This window comes from Engystomops pustulosus, chromosome 2 (genome assembly GCF_040894005.1).
Source record: "Engystomops pustulosus chromosome 2, aEngPut4.maternal, whole genome shotgun sequence".
NCBI classification, from domain to species: Eukaryota; Metazoa; Chordata; class Amphibia; order Anura; family Leptodactylidae; genus Engystomops; species Engystomops pustulosus.
The window spans coordinates 153359410-153380363 of NC_092412.1; the positions used below are offsets into that span (position 1 = coordinate 153359410).

Here is a 20954-nt window from a genome sequence, read left to right on the forward strand (position 1 = left end):
TTCGGTAGATTGATTCAACTGCCCTCGAACTAGGGAGAGAGGCTGCAGCAAAAAGATAGTAAAACAAACAAAAGAGTAAATAAAAATTTTAAATGAAAAGAAAAAACACACCTGGTCACCTGGACCGGATCCCAGGTGAAGATAGGGCCGGGTGGACAGGGGAGGGCGAGGACTCCTCACTTTTCCTCCTCTCTACTGAAAGTCGAGCGGACCTCAATGGGGGCCATGATCTGGCACCAAATTGTGTGGCCAGATCACAGGCCCGCCATTAGGATTAGCTGAAGGAGGCCTAAGAGCTTATGCGGATGGCTATTCTTTGACTGCATTTTCTGCTTTGACCAAAGCTTGGCTTAACTGAAATGACTGCATCATTGTAATAAATAAAGTTAACCCCTTTCTGACATTAGACAAATGGACGGTGCAAGAAGCGGTGGGTGTATATTACAACCCACACCCGGCTCTAACAACCGCTATCGGAGTGCAAAAAAAAAAAAAACACAAAATCACATCCGCCCCCCGACACACATATTTTTCCATGATCTGTACAATAAATCAGTAACATTATTGGACCTGCTGGGTCAACAACGTAAAAACAAAGCCCAAAGAACTTGCAAAAAATTTTACATTTTTCATAAAATCCCTTTACAAAAAATGTTCCAAAAATGAGCAAAAAAAGTTGTGCGCCAAAATGGTACCACTGAAAAAGAAAACTCAACACTAAAAAATAAGCACTAAACCAGCTCTGTCAACCAAGACATATTAAAGTTAAGTCTTCGAAAAGATACAAAAATAAAAGACATTTTCTCTATATCAGTTTTTCATCAGTAAAATTGTAAAAATATATTTTAAAAAAACTATATAAATGAGGTATAAACGTAATCGTAGTGATCCATAGAATAAAGAAAATATAATATTTTTATGGTACGGTGTACAGCCCCAAAATAACACAAAAAGAAAGGAAACCAAAATTGACGATTTTTTTTTTCATCCATACATTTAAGAGTTAACAAAATCTCATCAGCTAATGACCTACTAAAATGAAGTATTTGTAAAGTGCATCTAATGTCACAGTAAATAAGCCCTTATATGTCCAAATTGCCAAAAAAATAAAAAATAAAGATTGCATAGCCATTAAAAAGTCACAATGGCGCAGATTCCCTTGCGCATGATTTTGTTTTATCCCCTGTAAAACAATTAAAGGTTTAACAAACTCATAAAACCCCATTAAATGAGAGGATATATGAAAAAAACCATGTCCATATAAAGTAGACATTCGGTAAATATTAGTTATCAAGTATTTTTGCTGTTATGACACGAAAAATCACGTGTCGAAAAAATAGTTCATTTGGAATTTCAAAAATCGAGAATTTGTCCCCAAATACCTTGTTTTTTCATAAATAAATGCAAAACAATCCACCAAATTTTTTCAAGTAACATGAAGTACAAAGCGTCCCATGGAAATATTTTCAAAATCACTTGGATGTGATAAAGCATTCCAAAGTTATAACCACTTATAGCGACACATGTCAGATTTAAAAAAGTAGGCTGTGTCAGGAAGGTGAAAAGTGGCTCCGGCATTTTTGGTCTGTTTTCAAACCACATCCATTTTTGACTGTTTTTCCCAATTATCTTAACCCCTAAGGGACTCAGCCTCTTTTGGCCTTAAGGACGCGGCCCCATTCTTCAAATCTGACCTGTGTCACTATAAGTGGTTATAGTTTTGGAACGCTATGAGATATCCAGGGGATTTTGAGATTGTTTTCTCGTGACGCATTGTACTTCAAATTAGTTTAAAAATTTGGATGAAATCTTTTGTGTTTAGTTATGAAAAAAAACAAAATTTGGCAAAAATTTGGAAAAATTCTTTATTTTCAACGTTCTAAATTCTCTACTTTTGATGCAGATAGTCATAGCTCCCAAATAAATTCATAACTTACATTTCCCAAATGTCTGCTTTATGTTGGCATGGTTTTTTAAGATTCCACATATTTTACTAGAATGTTATGAGGCTCAGAATTTAGGTATCATTTTTCACATTTTTTGTAAAATCACCAAAACCCGTATTTAGAGGGACCTGCTCAACTTCTAATTGACACTGAGAGGCCTAAATAATAGTGAGACTCGTAAATTACCCCATTGTGGAAACTACACACCTCAACGTATGAAAAACCACTTTTAAGAAGTTTGTTAACGCTTTACGTGTTTTATAGGGGTTAAAACAAAATGGAGGTGCAGTCTGCAAATTGTAATATTTTTTCACAATACACTCATTTTGGGTGGAAAATTTAACATTTACAATGGATTAAATGAATAAAGGCTCCACAAAGTTTGTTACCCAATTTCTCCCGAGTACACGGATACTCTATATGTGGTGGTAACCTGCTGTATGGGCGCACGGCCGGGCATAGAAGGGAAGGAGGCGCCATCCAGATCAGATTTGCTATGTCACATTGTATAGGCTATAATTTTTTTCTTTTTTTTAATGTGGACCTATAGGGGCTTATTTCTTTTGTACACATGAGATGCACTTTTCTGGTACGTAATTTGGGGGAATCTATAGGCTAATTGGTGAGATTTTATTAACTCTTTGTTGGTGGAGGAAATGAAAATCATCACTTTTCAGGAAGATTTTTATGGGTTTTTTTTTTTGGCTGTTTACCATACCATAAAAATAGTATATTATTTTTATTCTATGGGTCGCCACGATTACAAAAAGACCTCATTTATATAGATTTTTTATTTTTTTCCCATTTTTACTGCATAAAAAGAAATTTGGCAAAAATGTTGTTAATTTTAGCATCACCGTCTTTCATATGCATAACTTTTTTATTTTTCGCCTCACAAATCTGTTTAAGGGCTTATTTTTTGCGAGAAGGATTGTTCTTTCTAGTGGTCTTATTTTAGAGTGCATAACATTTTTTAAATCTCTTTTTAGAGCATTTTTATAGGGTATTAATTGAAAATGATCTTTTTTCTGGAGCTTTTTTTTTGTTTTGTTTTTTACGGGGTTCACTTTGCGGATCTAATAATGATTCTGTTTTATTATGCAGATTGTTACGGGCGCAGGGATACCAAATATGTGGAGGTTTTGTGTATTTTATTCAATTGTACTGAATAAAAACCAATTTGGAGAAAATCTTGTTCATTTTAGCATCACCAGCTTTTCATATGCAGAACTTTTTTATTTTTCGGCTGACAAATCTGGTTAGGGGCTTATTTTTTGCGAGAAGAGTTGTTCTTTTTAGTGGGCTTATTTTGGAGTGCATAACATTTTTTAAATTACTTTTTAGAGCATTTTTTTTTGTTTTTGCGTTTTTTTTCCTACGGCGTGTACCGTGCGGGTCCAGTAACGATTCCTTTTTATTATACAGTAATACCAAATATGCGGGGTTTTTTGTGTTTTTTATACTTTATTAAGTGTTTTTATGGGAAAGTGACATTTTAGGGGCTTATATTTTTAAGTATTTATTTTTTATTTATTATAATGTGTAGTGTTAAGTGTTTTTGCATATTTTTACTTATACATACTTGAACTTGAACCAGTGATGCTCTGATCACTGGTTTAAGTTCAATACACTGCTCTACAATACTATTTTATTGTAGAGCAGTGTAAATTGTCTGAGCAAGCTTGCGCATGCTCAGACAGTTTACAGTCAGACCCGAAAGGGGTCTGACTGCCATGGAGACCGGGCAGCTCCGGGGCACATGCCAGTCCTCGGAGCTGCCCAGAAGTGGATCGGATCCCCCGGTAAGCGGCACAGGGTATCCGATCCACAGCGCAAACACCCTTACACGCCGCGGTCATGTTTGACCGCGGCGTGTAAGGGGTTAACACCCGCGATCGGAGCCGGCTCCGATCGCGGGTGTTAGTGCAGGCTGTACTAGACAGCTGACAGCCGCTGCTTCTGGTACCGGCTCCGTTCGTGAGCCGGTGCCAGAAGCAGGACGTTATAGAATCTAGCATCTAGCCCCGGGGACGTACTATAACGTCCTGGTGCGCCTAGGGGTTAATAGATAAACAAGTTGTAATCAGCCAATCTTTCAAAAACAGTAAATAACGGATGCATTTTTAAACAGACTGAAAACGCATGAGTGTGGATCAAAAACGCCACGTGTGGCATCACCCTAAGGGGTTGTCAACTTTCAGCAAATATTCGATATTGTTTGTGTAATGAAAAGCTATACAATTGCTTACTGTTTTCTAGATCTCTGCTTGCTGTCCTATAGGAAGCTGTTTACTCCAGTGGATAGAAATATGTCCATGGTGATGTGATGGACATGCAGATGCACAAGCCATTATTATCCCGCAGCTCCTATTTCTCTCTGCTATAATAACAGCTCCTGCACCTGTATGTCCATCACATCACCATGGGCAGATTTCTATTCAATGAAGTAAATAGAAGCTTCCTATAGCAGAACATCAAGCAGAGATCTAGAAAACTGCAAGGAATTACACAAACAATATCAAATATTTCCTGAATGTGGATAAACCCTTTAAAGGTTGCTGCCGGTTTTTGGCTTTACTACAGTGTAAGGTTCTGACAAGACCCTATCTGAATGCAGTTGGATTAAAAATATGGTTCACGTGGGTTCACAGTTCCAAGTACCATGTTCATAAGGAGAAAACGTTCCAGCATCAATGTTAATGTATGGATCAATCTTGATAGAAGTGACATGTAGGGAGCTGGATTTCAGGATCGTCCCTACGCTGCTTGCAATGATGCCCTTTCCAATACCAGATATCACACCACCCGTCACAAGTATATACTTCATGGTGTCAAATGAGGATGCCCAACTATCTAGAGAGAAAAAAAAAGTAACATTATTGCAGAGGAAAGACTACTTGCATTACCAGTTATGGGCGATGCCACACGTCCCGTTTTTAAGCATGCGTTTTCATTCCGCTTAAAAACGTTTTTTTTTTTTTTTACTGTTTACCATGCGTTTGGCTCCTTTGAACAGGGTTATCTATAAAGATAAATAGGTTCTAATCAGCAAAACGCATGGAAACCGGTCAAAAACGCATGTTTTTTTTAAACAGACTGAAAACGCATGCATTAAAACAGACTGAAAACGGGTTGTGCAGCATCACCGTCAACCTTACAAACCAAGTAGTAAGAAGTCTCACTACATTAAAATATATATATGCAAGTGTAGCATAGAACATTACAGGAAGGGACATTAACTATTTGGGGTCCCATTCTGCATTTTTATTGTTTTATACATTCATCGTATGTGCTAGGAAATAGGGGCCCCCATATTAAGAGAGAATTTAAGTACTTTAAAAAATGCTTATAGGCAAGTGTTAGTACAGTTATTACCAGGAGGCGTGACCAATGAAGAGGATCTGCAGGTGAACTCATTTGATCAAATGATGTTTGAGGAAGCTGAGAGTTGGGCCAACTGATCTGTTACTGATGCCTCATCCATATGGAGCTGACTGATGGCTAAAGACTGGCATGCCTGCCATACGTATGGAGCTGACTGATGGCTAAAGACTGGCATGCCTGCCATACGTAAGGAGCTGACTGATGGCTAAAGACTGGCATGCCTGCCATACGTACGGAGCAGACTGATGGCTAGAGACTGGCATGCCTGTCATACGTATGGAGCAGACTGATGGCTAGAGACTGGCATGCCTGCCATACGTATGGAGCAGACTGATGGCTAGAGACTGGCATGCCTGCCATACGTATGGAGCAGACTGATGGCTAGAGACTGGCATGCCTGTCATACGTATGGAGCAGACTGATGGCTAGAGACTGGCATGCCTGCCATACGTATGGAGCAGACTGATGGCTAGAGACTGGCATGCCTGTCATACGTATGGAGCAGACTGATGGCTAGAGACTGGCATGCCTGCCATACGTATGGAGCAGACTGATGGCTAGAGACTGGCATGCCTGCCATACGTATGGAGCTGACTGATGGCTAAAGACTGGCATGCCTGTCATATGTATGGAGCAGACTGATGGCTAGAGACTGGCATGCCTGCTATACGTATGGAGCAGACTGATGGCTAGAGACTGGCATGCCTGTCATACGTATGGAGCAGACTGATGGCTAGAGACTTGTATGTATGTAGTCACAGATACTGAACACTATAAGGAAACTGCTGAAAATACATAACAAAAAAGTTGGAAATTCCAATACTGGTTGCTGTGGTTGTTATGGGACAAAAGAGGTGATAGAAATTCGAGCAGGGTGACCTGGTGACCCACATGTGGAGCTCCTATTTACCCAGCAAAAACAAGATCTCCACCATACACTGCACTAAGTGCATGAATACAAGGGTAGATAATCAGAACAATCAGCAAGATGTATTCTCATAAGACAGGGCGTAAACACTCTGTACACAGCACATGTATGCTCTAAACACCGACATATTTATCACAGCTCTCAGGCTAGTCATTGCCGTGCAATGTAATAATATAAACTATGAGACCCCCCCGATCAGTTATTGCTCGGAGCGATGTACGTCAGGTAATACGCAGGTGCCCCCTCACGCCATGCCCCTGACTACGGCCCCAGCTACTGGTGTCACACAAAGATGGCATCTCACCAGGCAGACACGATGCTCAGGAAGCGGCGGATGATTGTGCCGGTCCCACGTGCTGGGGGTGACTAGATACCAAGGAGGAGCAGAGCGCCACCTCTCTCACATCCGGGGTAGTGCAGGTCCCTAATGTTACTGTATTGTACGGGGTTACATATTATAACACAGCGGATAATTCACACACGTTACATAGCACTTGAGGACGGGGTCTATGAGCGCAGCGGTCCCCCAGCTACCTGGGACAGATGCCGCCATCATGTTTTTACACTTCTCTGAAAAAAATATTCTGATCACGTGTCACGTTGTGGGCGATGCCTTCGCCGGCTTCGCGCTTCCTCCCGAGTCGCCCTGAGTTTTACGTCAGAGGGGCGCGCTGCACGTGTCTAACAGCTGCTTAAAGGAGTCAGGCGCGGCAAAGCGGTATAAGGGAAAGCAGCCGGTGGCCGGAGAGTGCGGGCTGACAGGTGAGCGGGCCCAGGCCGAGGAGGGGCAGCGGGAGAGCGGCTCTACCAGGCTAGAAGGTTACCTGTGCCTCTCGGGTGTGGGGTGAAGGACATGACTCATTCTTTCCAGGCCGTGATAACCCGTGCACTCCACTACAGCCAGTGGTGTGGCCAGGTCTATGCGCAGCTTCCTGCCCAAGGGGGGAGAGTTATCAGAATTGTTCTAGTTGGTCATCGCAACCAATCAGAGCTGAGTTGTCATTTTAGAATCAGCTGTAAAAAAACTGACAGGTCAACTCTGATTTGGTTGCTGTGAGCAATGACAACAATTCTGCTCTCAGACACCATTGATACATTTTCCATATAAAATCCCTGGGGTCATGGCACAGCTCATGGTCCTGGCATTAGGTCCTAGTTTCTCTTCCTCCTGGCAGTTGACTCAAGCCCTGGTCCCTTTTGTAGTTTGAGTTTCCTGGTAGTGATGAGCCACTTGGTATGCTGGTTACCTTTGCCACAATGGGGCAGGCATGTACTGTGCCATCACCGAGCCCTGAGGAGCTCTAGGGCATGTGCATCGCTGGCTTGCATATTGCACCCGCCGGCTATGCAAGAAGACTGCCGAAGTCTCGCTGCTGGATTGCAGGGTGGATGCATGTACTATTAACGGAAGTCTAGTGCTCAATAAAATATGCAACATTTAGGCTTGTGTCAAAAGTAGCATTTTTAGTGTAGGTTTTCCCAGTTTTTTAATCTGTCTTGCTTGGTTTTGTTTACATATAAATCTTCCACTATGGAGCTTCTATATAGGCAGCTGATGCTGGCCGGTCAGGGCTAGCGGCTGTTTGCCATAAGTGGCAATCTGGCAGTCTTTGCCCATTGCTTTAAATAGGATAGTGGAAGACCTCATTCCGCTAAGTCTCTTTTTATCTCTTTGGGATTTTTTGTGATTACTTATATTTTGCTACATCACTATTATAATGTGGTTCTCAAATGTATGCACCTGAGGTAAGCCAAGAGAGTAAGTGTCAATCTGTAGTTCATATTATGAGGGCCTTCCATGATGTACATTGCAAGTAGCTCCATTGTAGTTCTTCCTCGTAACAATATTTACGTGTATTAAAGTGAACATGGCACAGGGATTCCCTGTTTCTGCGGTCTCGTGATCAATTTTGACTTGCAGCATGCATCATATCACAACACATGAAGACTTGTGGTCACGTCATTAAACAATGCCACATCTCAAGTCAATTTTAAATAGGTTCTACAATAAATTATTATAATTTCCTATGTATGTTGTGGAATTGAGTTGTTTGTATTCACTTAGGAAAACGCAAACTTTATTTTCTTCTAGAGTCAATAATATTTACCATGAAAGGAAAGAAAAACTTGAAAAGGAGCTCTCCTGTTGAAGAAAGCAATGGTACAACAGAGATCAAGAAGCCAAAGTGTAAGTAGGCAATTTACTAAACATGTTGTCTTGCACATGTGTACAAAGGGCCATGCGTTTTATCGAAACTCTCTCCTCTCCCCGCTCCCTTGTTTCCAATCCATGCTGTTTGGCCCAGTCTGGAGACTTCCCCATTTAAGCGAAGGTTCTTCAGTTAACAAAAGGCTCTTGAATAAGGAGTGCTTGTGCATCCAAAACAGCTATTTCCTACTGGAATTTCCTACCGTAAATTCCAAAGGAGAGAGAATTAAAATACAAGAATTTCCAGATGTATTTATTTTGTGAAGTTCCAAATTTTTTTATACTGTCCAGACCTCTGCTTGTGCATGTCTAAGCCTTAGAAACCTAATTTGCAGCTAGTTCTTTTTATGGTAATTGATTTTTAATTTTTTTATATTTAAGTAGTTACTCACAGTTCCCACAAGTCGGTCGGTGGTATTGTGCTGACCCTTGGACAAGGTGACGTAGGTCAGCTGGGTTTAGGAGAAGATGTCATGGAACGAAAGAAGCCAGCATTGGTATCTCTTCCGGAGCCAATAGTGCAAGCGGAAGCAGGAGGCATGCACACAGTGTGCCTAGGAGCATCCGGCAGTGTGAGTTTACTTTAAAACCTTATAGTTTTCAGAAAGCCGTGATTGTTTGTTTAGTTCAACCTCCTTATATTTCCATACCCAAATAGATTTATTCTTTTGGCTGCAATGATGAAGGTGCACTGGGCCGGGACACCACGGAAGAAGGATCAGAGACTCAACCAGCAAAGATCGATTTGCCTGAAAAAGTTGTTCAGGTGTCAGCTGGAGACAGTCATACAGCCGCTTTGACAGCCGATGGGCGTGTGTTTCTCTTTGGATCTTTCAGGGTAATTTTTGTGAAAACGGTCTCTTACCATTTAATGTTCACTAATCACAGAGCAGATTCATATATCTGACTGTAAAGATTGCAATCCCACGTTGTTTAGTAACGGTTTTTCGTTGTTGTCCTCAGACTTAACTTTCTGAAAGTTGGACTGAAGGTTCTAGCTTTATGTTCATTTTTATAAGCTAATTAAAACTGCACCTCTTGCAATCTCTATTAAATGGGTTTTTCCATATTGGCCTCTTATATTGTGGTGGTAGCAACTTCATAAAAAGCTGGACATGGCCATTCCACTCCATAACTTACATAGAAATAGGAGTTAAGAGAGTGATTAGTGTTTTATGTAAAGTTACAAAAATGGTGTTGCTTGCTTTCTTTAAAAGAGTTGTCCACTTTCAGCAAATAATTGTGTAATGATGGCAATCATCTTTATATAGCACACACAGATTGCGCTGCACAGTGCTTGTCAAATCAATCCCTGTCCTCAATGGGGCTCAATGTAATCAACCTACCAGTATGTTTTGGAGTTTGGGAGGAAACCCACGCAAACGCTGAGAACAAACAAACTCTTTGCAGATGTTGACCCCTGGGACTTGAACCCAGGTCCCCAGCACTGCAAAGCTTTAATGCTCAATATACTTTCGGTATCAGTTCCTCTTGTTTTTTAGGTCACAATTTGCTGTCATGGAAGCTTCATTGTTTACTTCCCGTGGATATAAATCTGGCCAAGCTCCTGCCATGTCACCTGTTCTTTCCATAGGAAGTAAACAATGAAGCTTTCTATAGAATGACAGCAAGCGGAGATCTAGAAAATGAGGAATTAATAAAGTATATATGAAAAATTGTAGAACTTTTCACAACCTAAACAATATTAATTTTGGTAAACAATTTTTTATGCTAAAGCTTGGCATGTTGCTTTCATCAGTGTAGTGGATCCTTTCACTGCTTATTTGCTGAATATAAATTTTATTTTTATCACATAGGATAACAATGGAGTCATTGGTTTACTAGAGCCAATGAAGAAAAGTATGGTGCCTGTTCAAGTGCCTATCAATATACCAGTTATTAAAATAGCCTCAGGTAAGTGAGATTCAGACAGTCAATCCTTTTATGCAGTCGACGAAAACCTATAAACGTGTGCTTTGTTGACTTCTGACTTTCAGCATGCCTCACTAAGCAAAACTTGATGTCCTCCATTCTGCTGATGTGGTTTCACCAGTTTAAGCCTGTGTTCATACATTTTATTCTCTATACTATAGCCGACAAATATTCTTTACAAAATTTTATTCATATAAAATGATAATATTTCATACAATTTCCACACAAATAACAGTTAATGCCAGTCACAATAAGTTGCTTGTAGTTTTAAAACTGTTAATTGTAGGAAAGCAGCTGTTTCTCGAATCCTGAACAATCCTGCGAAGGCCAGTAACACACTATTATAGAATATCTCCAGGAAACATTCCATGATTCTTTCCATTGCAAAATAGTAACTGAAAACGTATGAGTGCCTTCTCATGTAGGACTTCGATTCTTTGGTAGTGGTACTGTACAGCCCTAGTAAGGTTACAAGTTGCCCATGTAAATTGAAATCAACATTTGTACGTTTAGTCCAGCTGATGAAATAGTTTTCTATTCAAACTTGGCCTTTTTCGTTATTTTAGGTAATGATCATCTTGTGATGCTCACCTCAGATGGAGATCTCTATACATCTGGCTGTGGAGAGCAGGGTCAACTTGGCAGGGTACCTGAGAGATTTACCAATCGTGGAGGACGGAAAGGACTAGGTGAGCCATTTATGTTCTATAACCATGACAGCCCTTCAAATGTGGCATATATTGTCCTAGCGGTAGAGGCTGTGAAGCAGTGGCAGGGCTTATTGCAGGGAAGGCTTCTTGGAGTTGGGCCATCTATGTACATCTGTGGAAACAGACCTGTGTGCTGGTCCAAACCCATGGACTGAGCACAGTACTGAGGATGGGCGTCCTTTAATAGCAGAAAAATGATGCAAGGACACCCTTTCTACCGGCCAGAAGGGACTTTAAAGGAAATATACCATCAAGGTAAACCAAGGACACAAATTCATAGATCCAGGCACTGACTTTGGTAATCTTCTTATATTTGTTACCCATGGCCTACTTCCTTCTAAAAATCACCTTTTAAATTCTGCTAAAGAGCCAGAAGTGCGATATACGTGTTACAAAAAATGCCTTAATTCACGAGCATTTCCCCTTTCACTATGTGCTGAAACTTCCTCTGCAGCAGTTACAATACATCGAGCAGAGGGAGGGGTGAAGTGCTTAAGGAGCAGTGGGGGAGGGTTAAACATGCTCCAGCACAGTGTCACAGCCTGGAGGAGCTCTGGCACCCATAATCCTTCTGGTTCAGTGGCATAATTTTATAATAGATTTTTAAGCATGGAGGCCTTATATAAGAAATAGAAGATTACCAGTCATGGTACCTGGATCTATAAGTGCCCCTGGTTTATCATGCTTGAGTTTGATGGTAGATTTCCTGCTCAATACCAACCTAATATTCTGATTCATATTATTATTTTTGGTTTGTGCTCAATGCAAATATATAAAACTTCATCATGCTTAAAGCTTGGGACTAATTACGGAATTGCAGTAATTCTTAAAACTGCCTTTACCCATGGGTATCAACTAACAATTTCACTGCTGAGCATGTATATAAAGTTCAGCATGCATTCATCTCAAATAAAGGTCAAGATCAGTGATGGCGAACCTTTTTATAGACAAAGTACTCAAACTGCAACCCAAAACCCACTTATTTATCGCAAAGTGCCAACATAACAGAAATTTATAGTACACTTCATAATTTTCCCAAATTACAGTAACATTAATTTATTATAATAGAATGTACTGAGCATTTTGTCCATTTCCTTTCTTACCACCAGAGAGCGATCTTCCCTCTTTGAGCAGCTGACTTCTCCCCTCCTACTTCAGATCTTTCCTGTCCTTGGATAGGAGACTGTTTTGGAACCTCTGTTGGGGTTCCTGAAGCTGATGCTAGTCAATGTGAAGGGGAAATGTCGAGGCAGAGCTCTAAACTGCCAACGGGCAAGCTCCAACCATGCAGCAGCCTGTGGAGGGAAACTGACAGGGAGTTTTGCCAAGAATGGCATGGGTGGTCTGTGTAACTGCTTTCCTGCCCCACTCACTGTGGTCACAGCAGGGGAGGCGGGAGATGGACAGTGGAGCCTTGACACAGCTAGTTGCTATGTTTTCAGCTATTCTACAGCCATCCTTTATCTCTGGAAAGTACTTATTAGTACTTAAAGGGAACCTATAATCAGAAATTGGTCTAATAAAACAGTGTTGCTGAGCACATTCTAAATTGTTTCTTTCATGGCCTGGTATGGTGACCTCCAGCAAATGCCCTTTGACGTTGACTGTAAATTGGTTTTATGAATCAGGACTGTAATTGATGGTCCTGCATTCAGGGATATGACTGAGATCTCCTGAAGTCCAACTGAACATCTCACATGTGATTGACAATATCAGAGGCAGGGAAAGCATAACTTCAATGTTAAACTCTCCACCTCCCTGACTTTATACATCTAACTTTAAACTTGAGTGATACCACCAAGCTGGGTTGTGAAAGAAACATGATCTACAAGTTGTTCAACTGCTTGACAGCATGAAGGTAGTGGCTTATTAGACCAATTTCTGATGACTGGTTGCCTTTCCGGGCATCCCTTTTGCAAAAAGAGTACAAAAAACTGGATAGAGCCCTTTAGATGTATTCAGGTTTTGTAAACCCTTATCTCTGCCCTGGTTTTCTACTTTAATGCCACATTTTTAATGTAGGGAGACTGATCATGTATATAACTTCTCCTTCTCCTCCCTGCAGAGAGGCTTTTGGTTCCTCAGTGCATCCACTTGAAGGCTAAGGGATGTGGGCGTGTAGTCTTTCAGGATGTTTTCTGTGGTGCATACTTCACATTTGCTATCTCGCAAGAGGGCCATGTTTATGGATTTGGCCTCTCTAACTACCATCAGTTAGGTAAGTGGTATTGTCTTTCCTCTACACTTCTTTTTTAGTTGGTGTCTTCCATAACCTGCTGTTTACTGTTTGGAATGCTCGGGTCCAAAGTCATAAACTTGATGGTATAGTAGAGAACTATAGCTGAAAGATGTTTACGGGAGCTGTATGGTATTTTAATGCCATTTCACTTACTTGCTACAGGGACAAAGAATACTAATGCTTGCTATGCACCTCAGAACTTGACATCATTCAAAAACTCCACAAAGTCTTGGGTGGGCTTTTCAGGAGGCCAGCATCATACTGTTTGTGTGGACTCTGAAGGTTCGTACACATTTTACATGTCTTGCTAAGGTTTGTCTATGTATGTGTTAAATGAGTAATGTTTAATTTCTTTGTATAATTATAGGAAATGCATATAGTCTTGGTCGTGCTGAATATGGCAGACTTGGCCTTGGGGAAAATGCAGAAGAGAAAAATGAGCCTACCCCCATTCCTGATCTACCCAAGGTTTCTTCTGTGGCCTGTGGTGCTTCAGTTAGCTATGCTGTAACCAGAGATGGTAAGTTGTGTACTGCTGCGTACAGTTTTATAAGGCCTGATTTTACATCAGTGGCTTGTATGTTATTGTGGGCTAAAACCAGGTGCAGCTGAATACAGGCGGTCCCCTACTTAAGAACACTCGACTTACATACGAGCCCTAGTTACAAACGGACCACTGGATATTGGTAATTTACTGTACTTTAGTCCTAGGCTAAAATAAACAGCTGTAACAGTTATCAAAGGTGTCTGTAATGAAGCTTTATTGTTAATCCTGGTTCTTATGACAACCCAACATTTTTAAAATCCAATTGTCACAGAGACCAAAAAAGTTCTGGCTGGGATTACAATGATAAAATATACAGTTCCAACTTGCATACAAATTCAACTTAAGAACCAACCTACAGACCCTATCTTGTATGTAACCCGGGGACTGCCTGTACAAGGAACAGGTCAATTATACAAGTCCATTATACCATAACCACCTGTTGCCTTGCCTGGTTTTGGCTCAATAACCTTTGTAAATGACTGAAGACTTAGTAGGTGTGACCTAGCCCTTAAAAGATGCAAATGATTTTTTTTTTCTCCTCTTGGTGTTCATGTACTAAATAACATGTACTTCTCTTTACTAGGTCGTGTTTTCTCTTGGGGAATGGGCACTAACCAACAACTTGGTACGGGTGAAGAAGATGATGTTTGGAGCCCATATGAAATGACTGGAAAGCAGCTGGAGAATAGAGAAGTTTTGTCTGTGTCCAGTGGGGGTCAACACACTGTTCTTTTAGTAAAGGAGCGTTGCTAACCTCCTGTATTGCGGGACACTCAATACCTTTGGCTGCATGGAGACATCTCAGCTGCCTCAATTTACCTCGTTGCCACTTCTGTACTTTTAATTGGTCCCTTAATTGTAATTATCAGAGACTTTGCCAGGAGGTCTGTGGCTTCAGCTTCCACTGTTTTCCTGTATTTTCTCTCGTCTGTATTGCCCAGAAATTCATAAAAATGATCTGCTTGTAGCCATTGTTCCCTCAGTATTTTAACACTTAAATCCCCCATTTTCAGCCTGTCTCTGTGGCACTATTACAAGATTACAATCTTCTTTGCTACATTGTTATTTAGAATTATACTTGTTAAAAAATTTTATTTTTTAATACCCAAAGTCATACAAAGCAAATTGCTTTATTTTTATAAGTGTGTGGTATGGGTGTGCATGACTGTAGGATATTTCTATCCCTTTTGCCATTGTTTGAATCAATTTTACCTGACAAGGATGTGCAACTTCTTTTAAAGAATCTTCTTTTGGAATAAATATTTTTCAGAAATTTGGTTATTCTTCTGTTGCAGTTCCAGAAATGACTAAACAAGTTTGTTAAAAGCTATAAAATTATACTTGCTGTGAGAATATAGAAGAAGAGCATCAGGGGAGCTGATAATGCCATATGCTTACATTTATTTAGTGGGTGATTAGTTTAAAGGGAACCTGTCACCACATTTTCACCTATACACACAGTGACAGGTTCCTATAGAGCCCTATTTAACTCGCACCATTCTTTTAGCTAATAATTGTTTCCCTTACATCCACATAAATCAACTTTTTATCTTATATTTCCTGACATAAGGTTTGTCCTGCTCATCTGATTCCTCCTTATGCTTCCTTGATATTCAGCAGTTCCTGTCATGTGACCAGGGTGATAACATCATCTCTGGTCCTTTAGCCTCTTAACAATAGCAAACTGTACCCCATGTATGTATCTGACCACACGAAAACCCAGCATCCTCCATGGCCTTCTACTCCTCTCCATCCTCCATGGAGTTTCAAAAATGGTACAAGCTTAACTTTTATCACTTTATTCAATTTTTTATATTGCTAGATGGGGTGACAAGGGATAAAGGAATTCCCACATCTGAATAAATGCTAACCGATATCACATCAAAGGCAGAAGAAGGCAGATGTAAAGGGGATTAAATCTTTAAGTACATCAATGGACTATTAAAAACCCTCAGAAGGGGTACACATTAAACAAAATCCACCCAAAAAACGGTTATACATGTCCAAGGCATAACATCACACATGAATAAGTAGGTACATACAACAGTTATAGGAGGTGCAGAGACTAGCAATCATAGGCAAGTGCCCACTGTATCAGCCCGATAGTGATTATCAGATTCGAAACCTACATGTGTGAGAAAATAACATATAGCAAACAATAACATTTCCCGAATGATGATCCAAAGAGGGGGGAGTAAAATTACCCCACGCATATTGCCCATCAACTGGGCTTCATCAGGGGATACCAGCATATAGATCACGCTGTTCTTAAATACCCTCCAGCACTGTGATGGAGCTCAGCCAAGCAAGTGCAACAACACCCCCAACGGAGAACTACTTCCGGTGTGTAAAACTGGAAGCGATACAACCCGATAGCGTTCCAGGAAGTGAAGGCGGGGCCTCCAGGCGTCCCACTGACGTAAAGAAGATAATTTGATGCATCGTTAGGGTAAGAAAAGGCAAGGAGCGATCTTTCTGATAAAACTTCGGAATTTCATACAAGTTATTAAAACGCTAGGGGGCCCATGGCCTCCCATAAAACAAACAAGTAGTCCCAAAAAGTGCCAAGTGCAAATAACGTGCAATAATGCATGTAAACAACCAATAAGTGTAGTACTAAGTATTAACCTTGACAATGAACGTTGCAGTAATATATCATATATCGACTTGCTGTATTACTATATCATTAGATTTTTATAGTGATGTGTCCTGCGCCACAAATATACCAGTATGGCTTTACTACCGATGTATATCTCCAGCACCTCATAGCAATCATGTTAGAGGGCAACAGCAGGGTCCACATAAGGACAAAAAAGAGCAATAATTTACTTTTTATTCAAGAATAGTTTAGGGACAGGAAGCATTCCATTCAAGCAGTCTTCTGGTCCGAATTTTTATCAGAAAGATCGCTCCTTGCCTTTTCTTACCCCAACGATACATCAAATTATCTTCTTTACGTCAGTGGGACGCATGGAGGCCCCGCCTTCACTTCCTGGAACGCTATCGGGTTGTAGCGCTTCCGGTTTTGCACACCGGAAGTAGTCCTCCGTTGGGAGTGTTGTTGCGCTTGCTTGGCTGAGCTCCGTCACAGTGCTGGAGGGTATTTAAGGACCGCGTGATCTATATGCTGGTATCCCCCGATGAAGCCCAGTTGATGGGCGATACGCGTGGGGTAATTTTACTCCCCCCTCTTTGGATCATCATTCGGGTAATGTTATTGTTTGCTATATGTTAATCTTTTCTCACACATGTAGGTTTTGAATCTGATATTCACTATCAGGCTGATACAGTGGGCACTTGCCTATGATTGCTAGTCTCTGCACCTTCTATAACTGCTGTAAGCAGGGGGGGGGGGTTGTTTAGTGTGTACCTCTTCTGAGGGTTTTTAATTGCTTTTAATAGTCCATTGATGTACTTAATAAAGATTTAATTCCCTTTACATCTGCCTTCTTCTTTTGTTGTGATATTTATTCAATTTTTGTGGCAGTTTGGACACTTTTTAACCCCCCTCCTTACAGTGAAGTATGAAAATGACAACAGAATTATTGTTTTTCTATCCTTTAAAAGATGTGGAACATAATAAAACCTATACAAATTTGGCAACTACTTGATGGTACTGAAACGGCTCTTTCACATTGGTGTTGATGTTTAGCTTCGGTTGTGCATCAATTTTTCATTTGTGGTATTTTTTTTTTCTTTTCTGTTTCTGTGATGCATAATACCTGGGGGGGGGGGGGGGGGGGGGGGTTCAGCCTCAACAGTGAAAAAAACATTTTTTTGGCACCCATAGACTTCTATTGCCTTCTGTGATCCGCATTGATGAAAAAATGTTTCATAACTTTTTCCACGGACAGTGAAAATACAAGCCAATGTGAAAACATCCATTTAAAACAATGGCATTGTGAGGCATCCGTGGAATTCACTGAACCAAGGAAGTGAATAACTCCTCCAATGTGAGAGAGCCCTAAAGGATTGCACTGTGACAGAAATAAAATGAAATCCATAAGAAAGTGGTATGACTGTTTTTTTTTTGTCTTTTTAGTTCTGTTAGGAAGCTGGAAAAACTAAATTCAAATACTTTCCGAATAGTGTTAAATACTGACACAAGAATGATATTTTCCTATTGGGTTAAATGGCATTTTCTTTGCATTATTAGCAACCCTCCCTTTTTATATTAAAAAGAACTTTATTCAAAGATTATAAATGCCATTGGGGAAACTGAATTTTTTTCCTCCTAGGTGCTTGGGATCAGGGAAAACTTCTTTCCCAATAGAAACTCTAGTCGGCAGTTTGTTTCAGTTGATCCCTGGTTCTTTCTATATTTGACTAGTTGCACTTGAATTCTTGAAGAACCTGTGACTGTGACACACTGCAGCAGACAAAAACATTTGCCTTGTCATTACATCTGACAGGAGGAAGTAATATTCTAGCTCTTCGGAGAGCTCATTTATGACCACCAGGGGGCAGCAGATTATTTGTTTATAGTTTAACTGAGGGACCATTCATAAGGCAAGAATGCCTGTCTCTTCATGCTATAGAGCAGTGGTGGGGAACCTATGGCACGGGTGCCAGAGGTGGCACTCAGAGCCCTCTCTATGGGCACCTGAGCCATCACCCCAACGCAGGGTTTGCGAGACAGAACTCAAGGCCTCTTGCAGATCCAGGAACCCCAGGACCCTGGAAGTAAACTACAATGATAACCCAAATGCCTTCTCCTTCATTCTACTGTATTGGAGTCCTCAGGTGCCTATACAATTTAAACCTGTGACAGAGCAGGGTTTAATAAGTTACTGCTTAAATTGTCGCATCGGCACTTTGAGAAAAATATGTGGGTTTTTGTTGTAGTTTGGGCACTCAGTGTCTAAAAGGTTTGCCATCACTGCTATAGAGGCATTCTCACTTTTTTTTTTTGTAGATTACTTCTTATGTTTTATAAACTGTTGTAATTTTTTAACCCCTAGGCGCACCAGGACGTTATAGTACGTCCCCGGGGCTAGATGCTTAGCGCACGGGGACGTTCTATAACGTCCTGCTTCTGGCACCGGCTCACGAACGGAGCCGGTACCAGAAGCAGCGGCTGTCAGCTGTCTAGTACAGCTGACAGCCTGCGCTAACACCCGCGATCGGAGCCGGCTCCGATCGCGGGTGTTAACCCCTTACACACCGCGGTCAAACATGACCGCGGCGTGTAAGGGTGTTTGCGCTGTGGATCGGATCCCCCGTGCCGCTTACCGGGGGATCCGATCCACTTCTGGGCAGCTCCGAGGACTGGCATGTGCCCCGGAGCTGCCCGGTCTCCATGGCAGCCAGACCCCTTCCGGGTCTGGCTGTAAACTGTCTGAGCATGCGCAAGCTTGCTCAGACAGTTTACACTGCTCTACAATAAAATAGTATTGTAGAGCAGTGTATTGAACTTAAACCAGTGATCAGAGCATCACTGGTTTAAGTTCAAGTATGTATAAGTAAAAATATGCAAAGACACTTAACACTACACATTATAATAAATAAAAAATAAATACATAAAAATATAAGCCCCTAAAATGTCACTTTCCCATAAAAAAACTTAATAAAGTATAAAAAACATAAAAACACAAAAAACCCCGCATATTTGGTATTGCCGCGTCCGTAACAATCTGCATAATAAAACAGAATTGTTACTGGACCCGCACGGTAAACGCCGGAGGAAAAAAACGCAAAAAACTTTCCGAAAAAAGATAATTTTTAATTAATACCCTATAAAAAATGCTCTAAAAAGTGATTTAAAAAATGTTATGCACTCCAAAATAAGCCCACTAAAAAGAACAACTGTTCTCGCAAAAAATAAGCCCCTAACAAGATTTATCTGCCAAAAAATAAAAAAGTTATGCATATAAAAAGATGGTGATGCTAAAATGAATAAGATTTTCTCCAAATTAGTTTTTATTCAGTACAATTGAATAAAATACACAAAACCCCCACATATTTGGTATCCCTGCGTCCGTAACAATCTGTATAATAAAACAGAATCGTTATTAGATCCGCAAAGTGAACCCCGTAAAAAACAACCTAAAAAAACTCTCTCTGATAAAGATGATTTTTTATTAATGCCCTTTAAAAATGCTCTAAAAAAGTGATTTTAAAAAGTTACGCAATCTAAAATAAGACCACTAAAAAGAGCTATCATTCTTGCAAAAAATAAGCCCTTAAACAGATTTGTGAGGTGAAAAATTAAAAAAGTTATGCATATGAAAGACGGTGATGCTAAAATTAACAACAATTTTGCCAAATTACTTTTTATTCAGTAAAAATGGGAAAAAATAAAAAAATATATATAAATGAAGTATTTTCATAAACGTGGCGACCCATAGAATAAAAATAATATACTATTTTCATGGTATGGTTAACGGCCAAAAAAAAAAAAAACACATAAAAATTTTCCTAAAAATTGATGATTTTCATTTCCTCCACCAACAAAGAGTTAATTAAATCTCACCAATTAGCTATAGATGCCCCAAAATTATGTATTAGAAAAGTGCATCTCATGTGGCAAAAGAAATAAGCCCCTACAGGTCCTCAATAAAAAAAAAGAAAAAAATTATAGCCTGTACAATGTGACATAGCAAATCTGATCTGCATGGTGCCTCCTTCCCTTCTCTGCCCGGCCGTGCGCCCATACAGCAGGTTACCAGCACATATGGGGTATCTGTGTACTCGGGAGAAATTGCGTATCAAACTTTGTGGAGCCTTTTTTCATTTTATCCATTACAAATGTTTAATTTTCCACCCAAAATGAGTGTATTGTGAAAAAATATTACAATTTGCAGACTCCACCTCCATTTTGTTTTAACCCCTATAAAACACGTAAAGGGTTAACAAACTTCTTAAAAGTGGTTTTTCATACGTTGAGGGGTGTAGTTTCCACAATGGGGTAATTTACGAGTCTCGCTATTATTTAGGCCTCTCAGTGTCAATTAGAAGTTGAGCAGGTCCATCTAAATACAGGTTTTGGCGATTTTACAAAAAATGTGAAAAATGGCACCCAAATTCTGAGCCTCATAACATTCTAGTAAAATATGTGGA

The 20954-nt window shown here is 40.3% G+C and overlaps 2 protein-coding genes across 11 annotated transcripts in view; one reads left to right on the forward strand and one right to left on the reverse strand.

Annotated features, from left to right (window-relative positions):
• Positions 1–7218, reverse strand: part of CTPS1 (CTP synthase 1) — a 27063-nt gene extending 19845 nt beyond the window's left edge. Inside the window, exons 1-2 of one of the 7 annotated variants that reach the window (XM_072136961.1) lie at positions 7083–7218; positions 4608–4799 (exon numbers count right to left, since the gene is read on the reverse strand). In XM_072136961.1, the coding sequence (XP_071993062.1) occupies positions 4608–4799; positions 7083–7113 (223 nt within the window). In that variant the 5' untranslated portion in view covers positions 7114–7218. The other 6 variants (XM_072136962.1, XM_072136964.1, XM_072136963.1 and 3 more) reach the window with 6 other exon arrangements.
• Positions 6866–15168, forward strand: RCC1 (regulator of chromosome condensation 1). 4 transcript variants are annotated; one of them, XM_072136969.1, is made up of 10 exons: positions 6866–7020; positions 8351–8446; positions 8852–9039; positions 9126–9305; positions 10285–10381; positions 10966–11088; positions 13175–13327; positions 13511–13630; positions 13716–13868; positions 14479–15168. In XM_072136969.1, the coding sequence occupies exons 2-10, from the start codon at positions 8368–8370 to the stop codon at positions 14646–14648; spliced, it is 1263 nt and encodes a 420-aa protein (XP_071993070.1). In that variant the 5' UTR covers positions 6866–7020; positions 8351–8367; the 3' UTR covers positions 14649–15168. The 4 variants fall into 4 exon arrangements, with proteins under 4 accessions (XP_071993070.1, XP_071993068.1, XP_071993071.1 ...); XM_072136967.1 differs by having other exon boundaries at positions 6880–7020; positions 8349–8446; positions 8849–9039; XM_072136970.1 differs by having other exon boundaries at positions 6892–7077.
• Positions 15169–20954: the final 5786 nt, after the last annotated feature.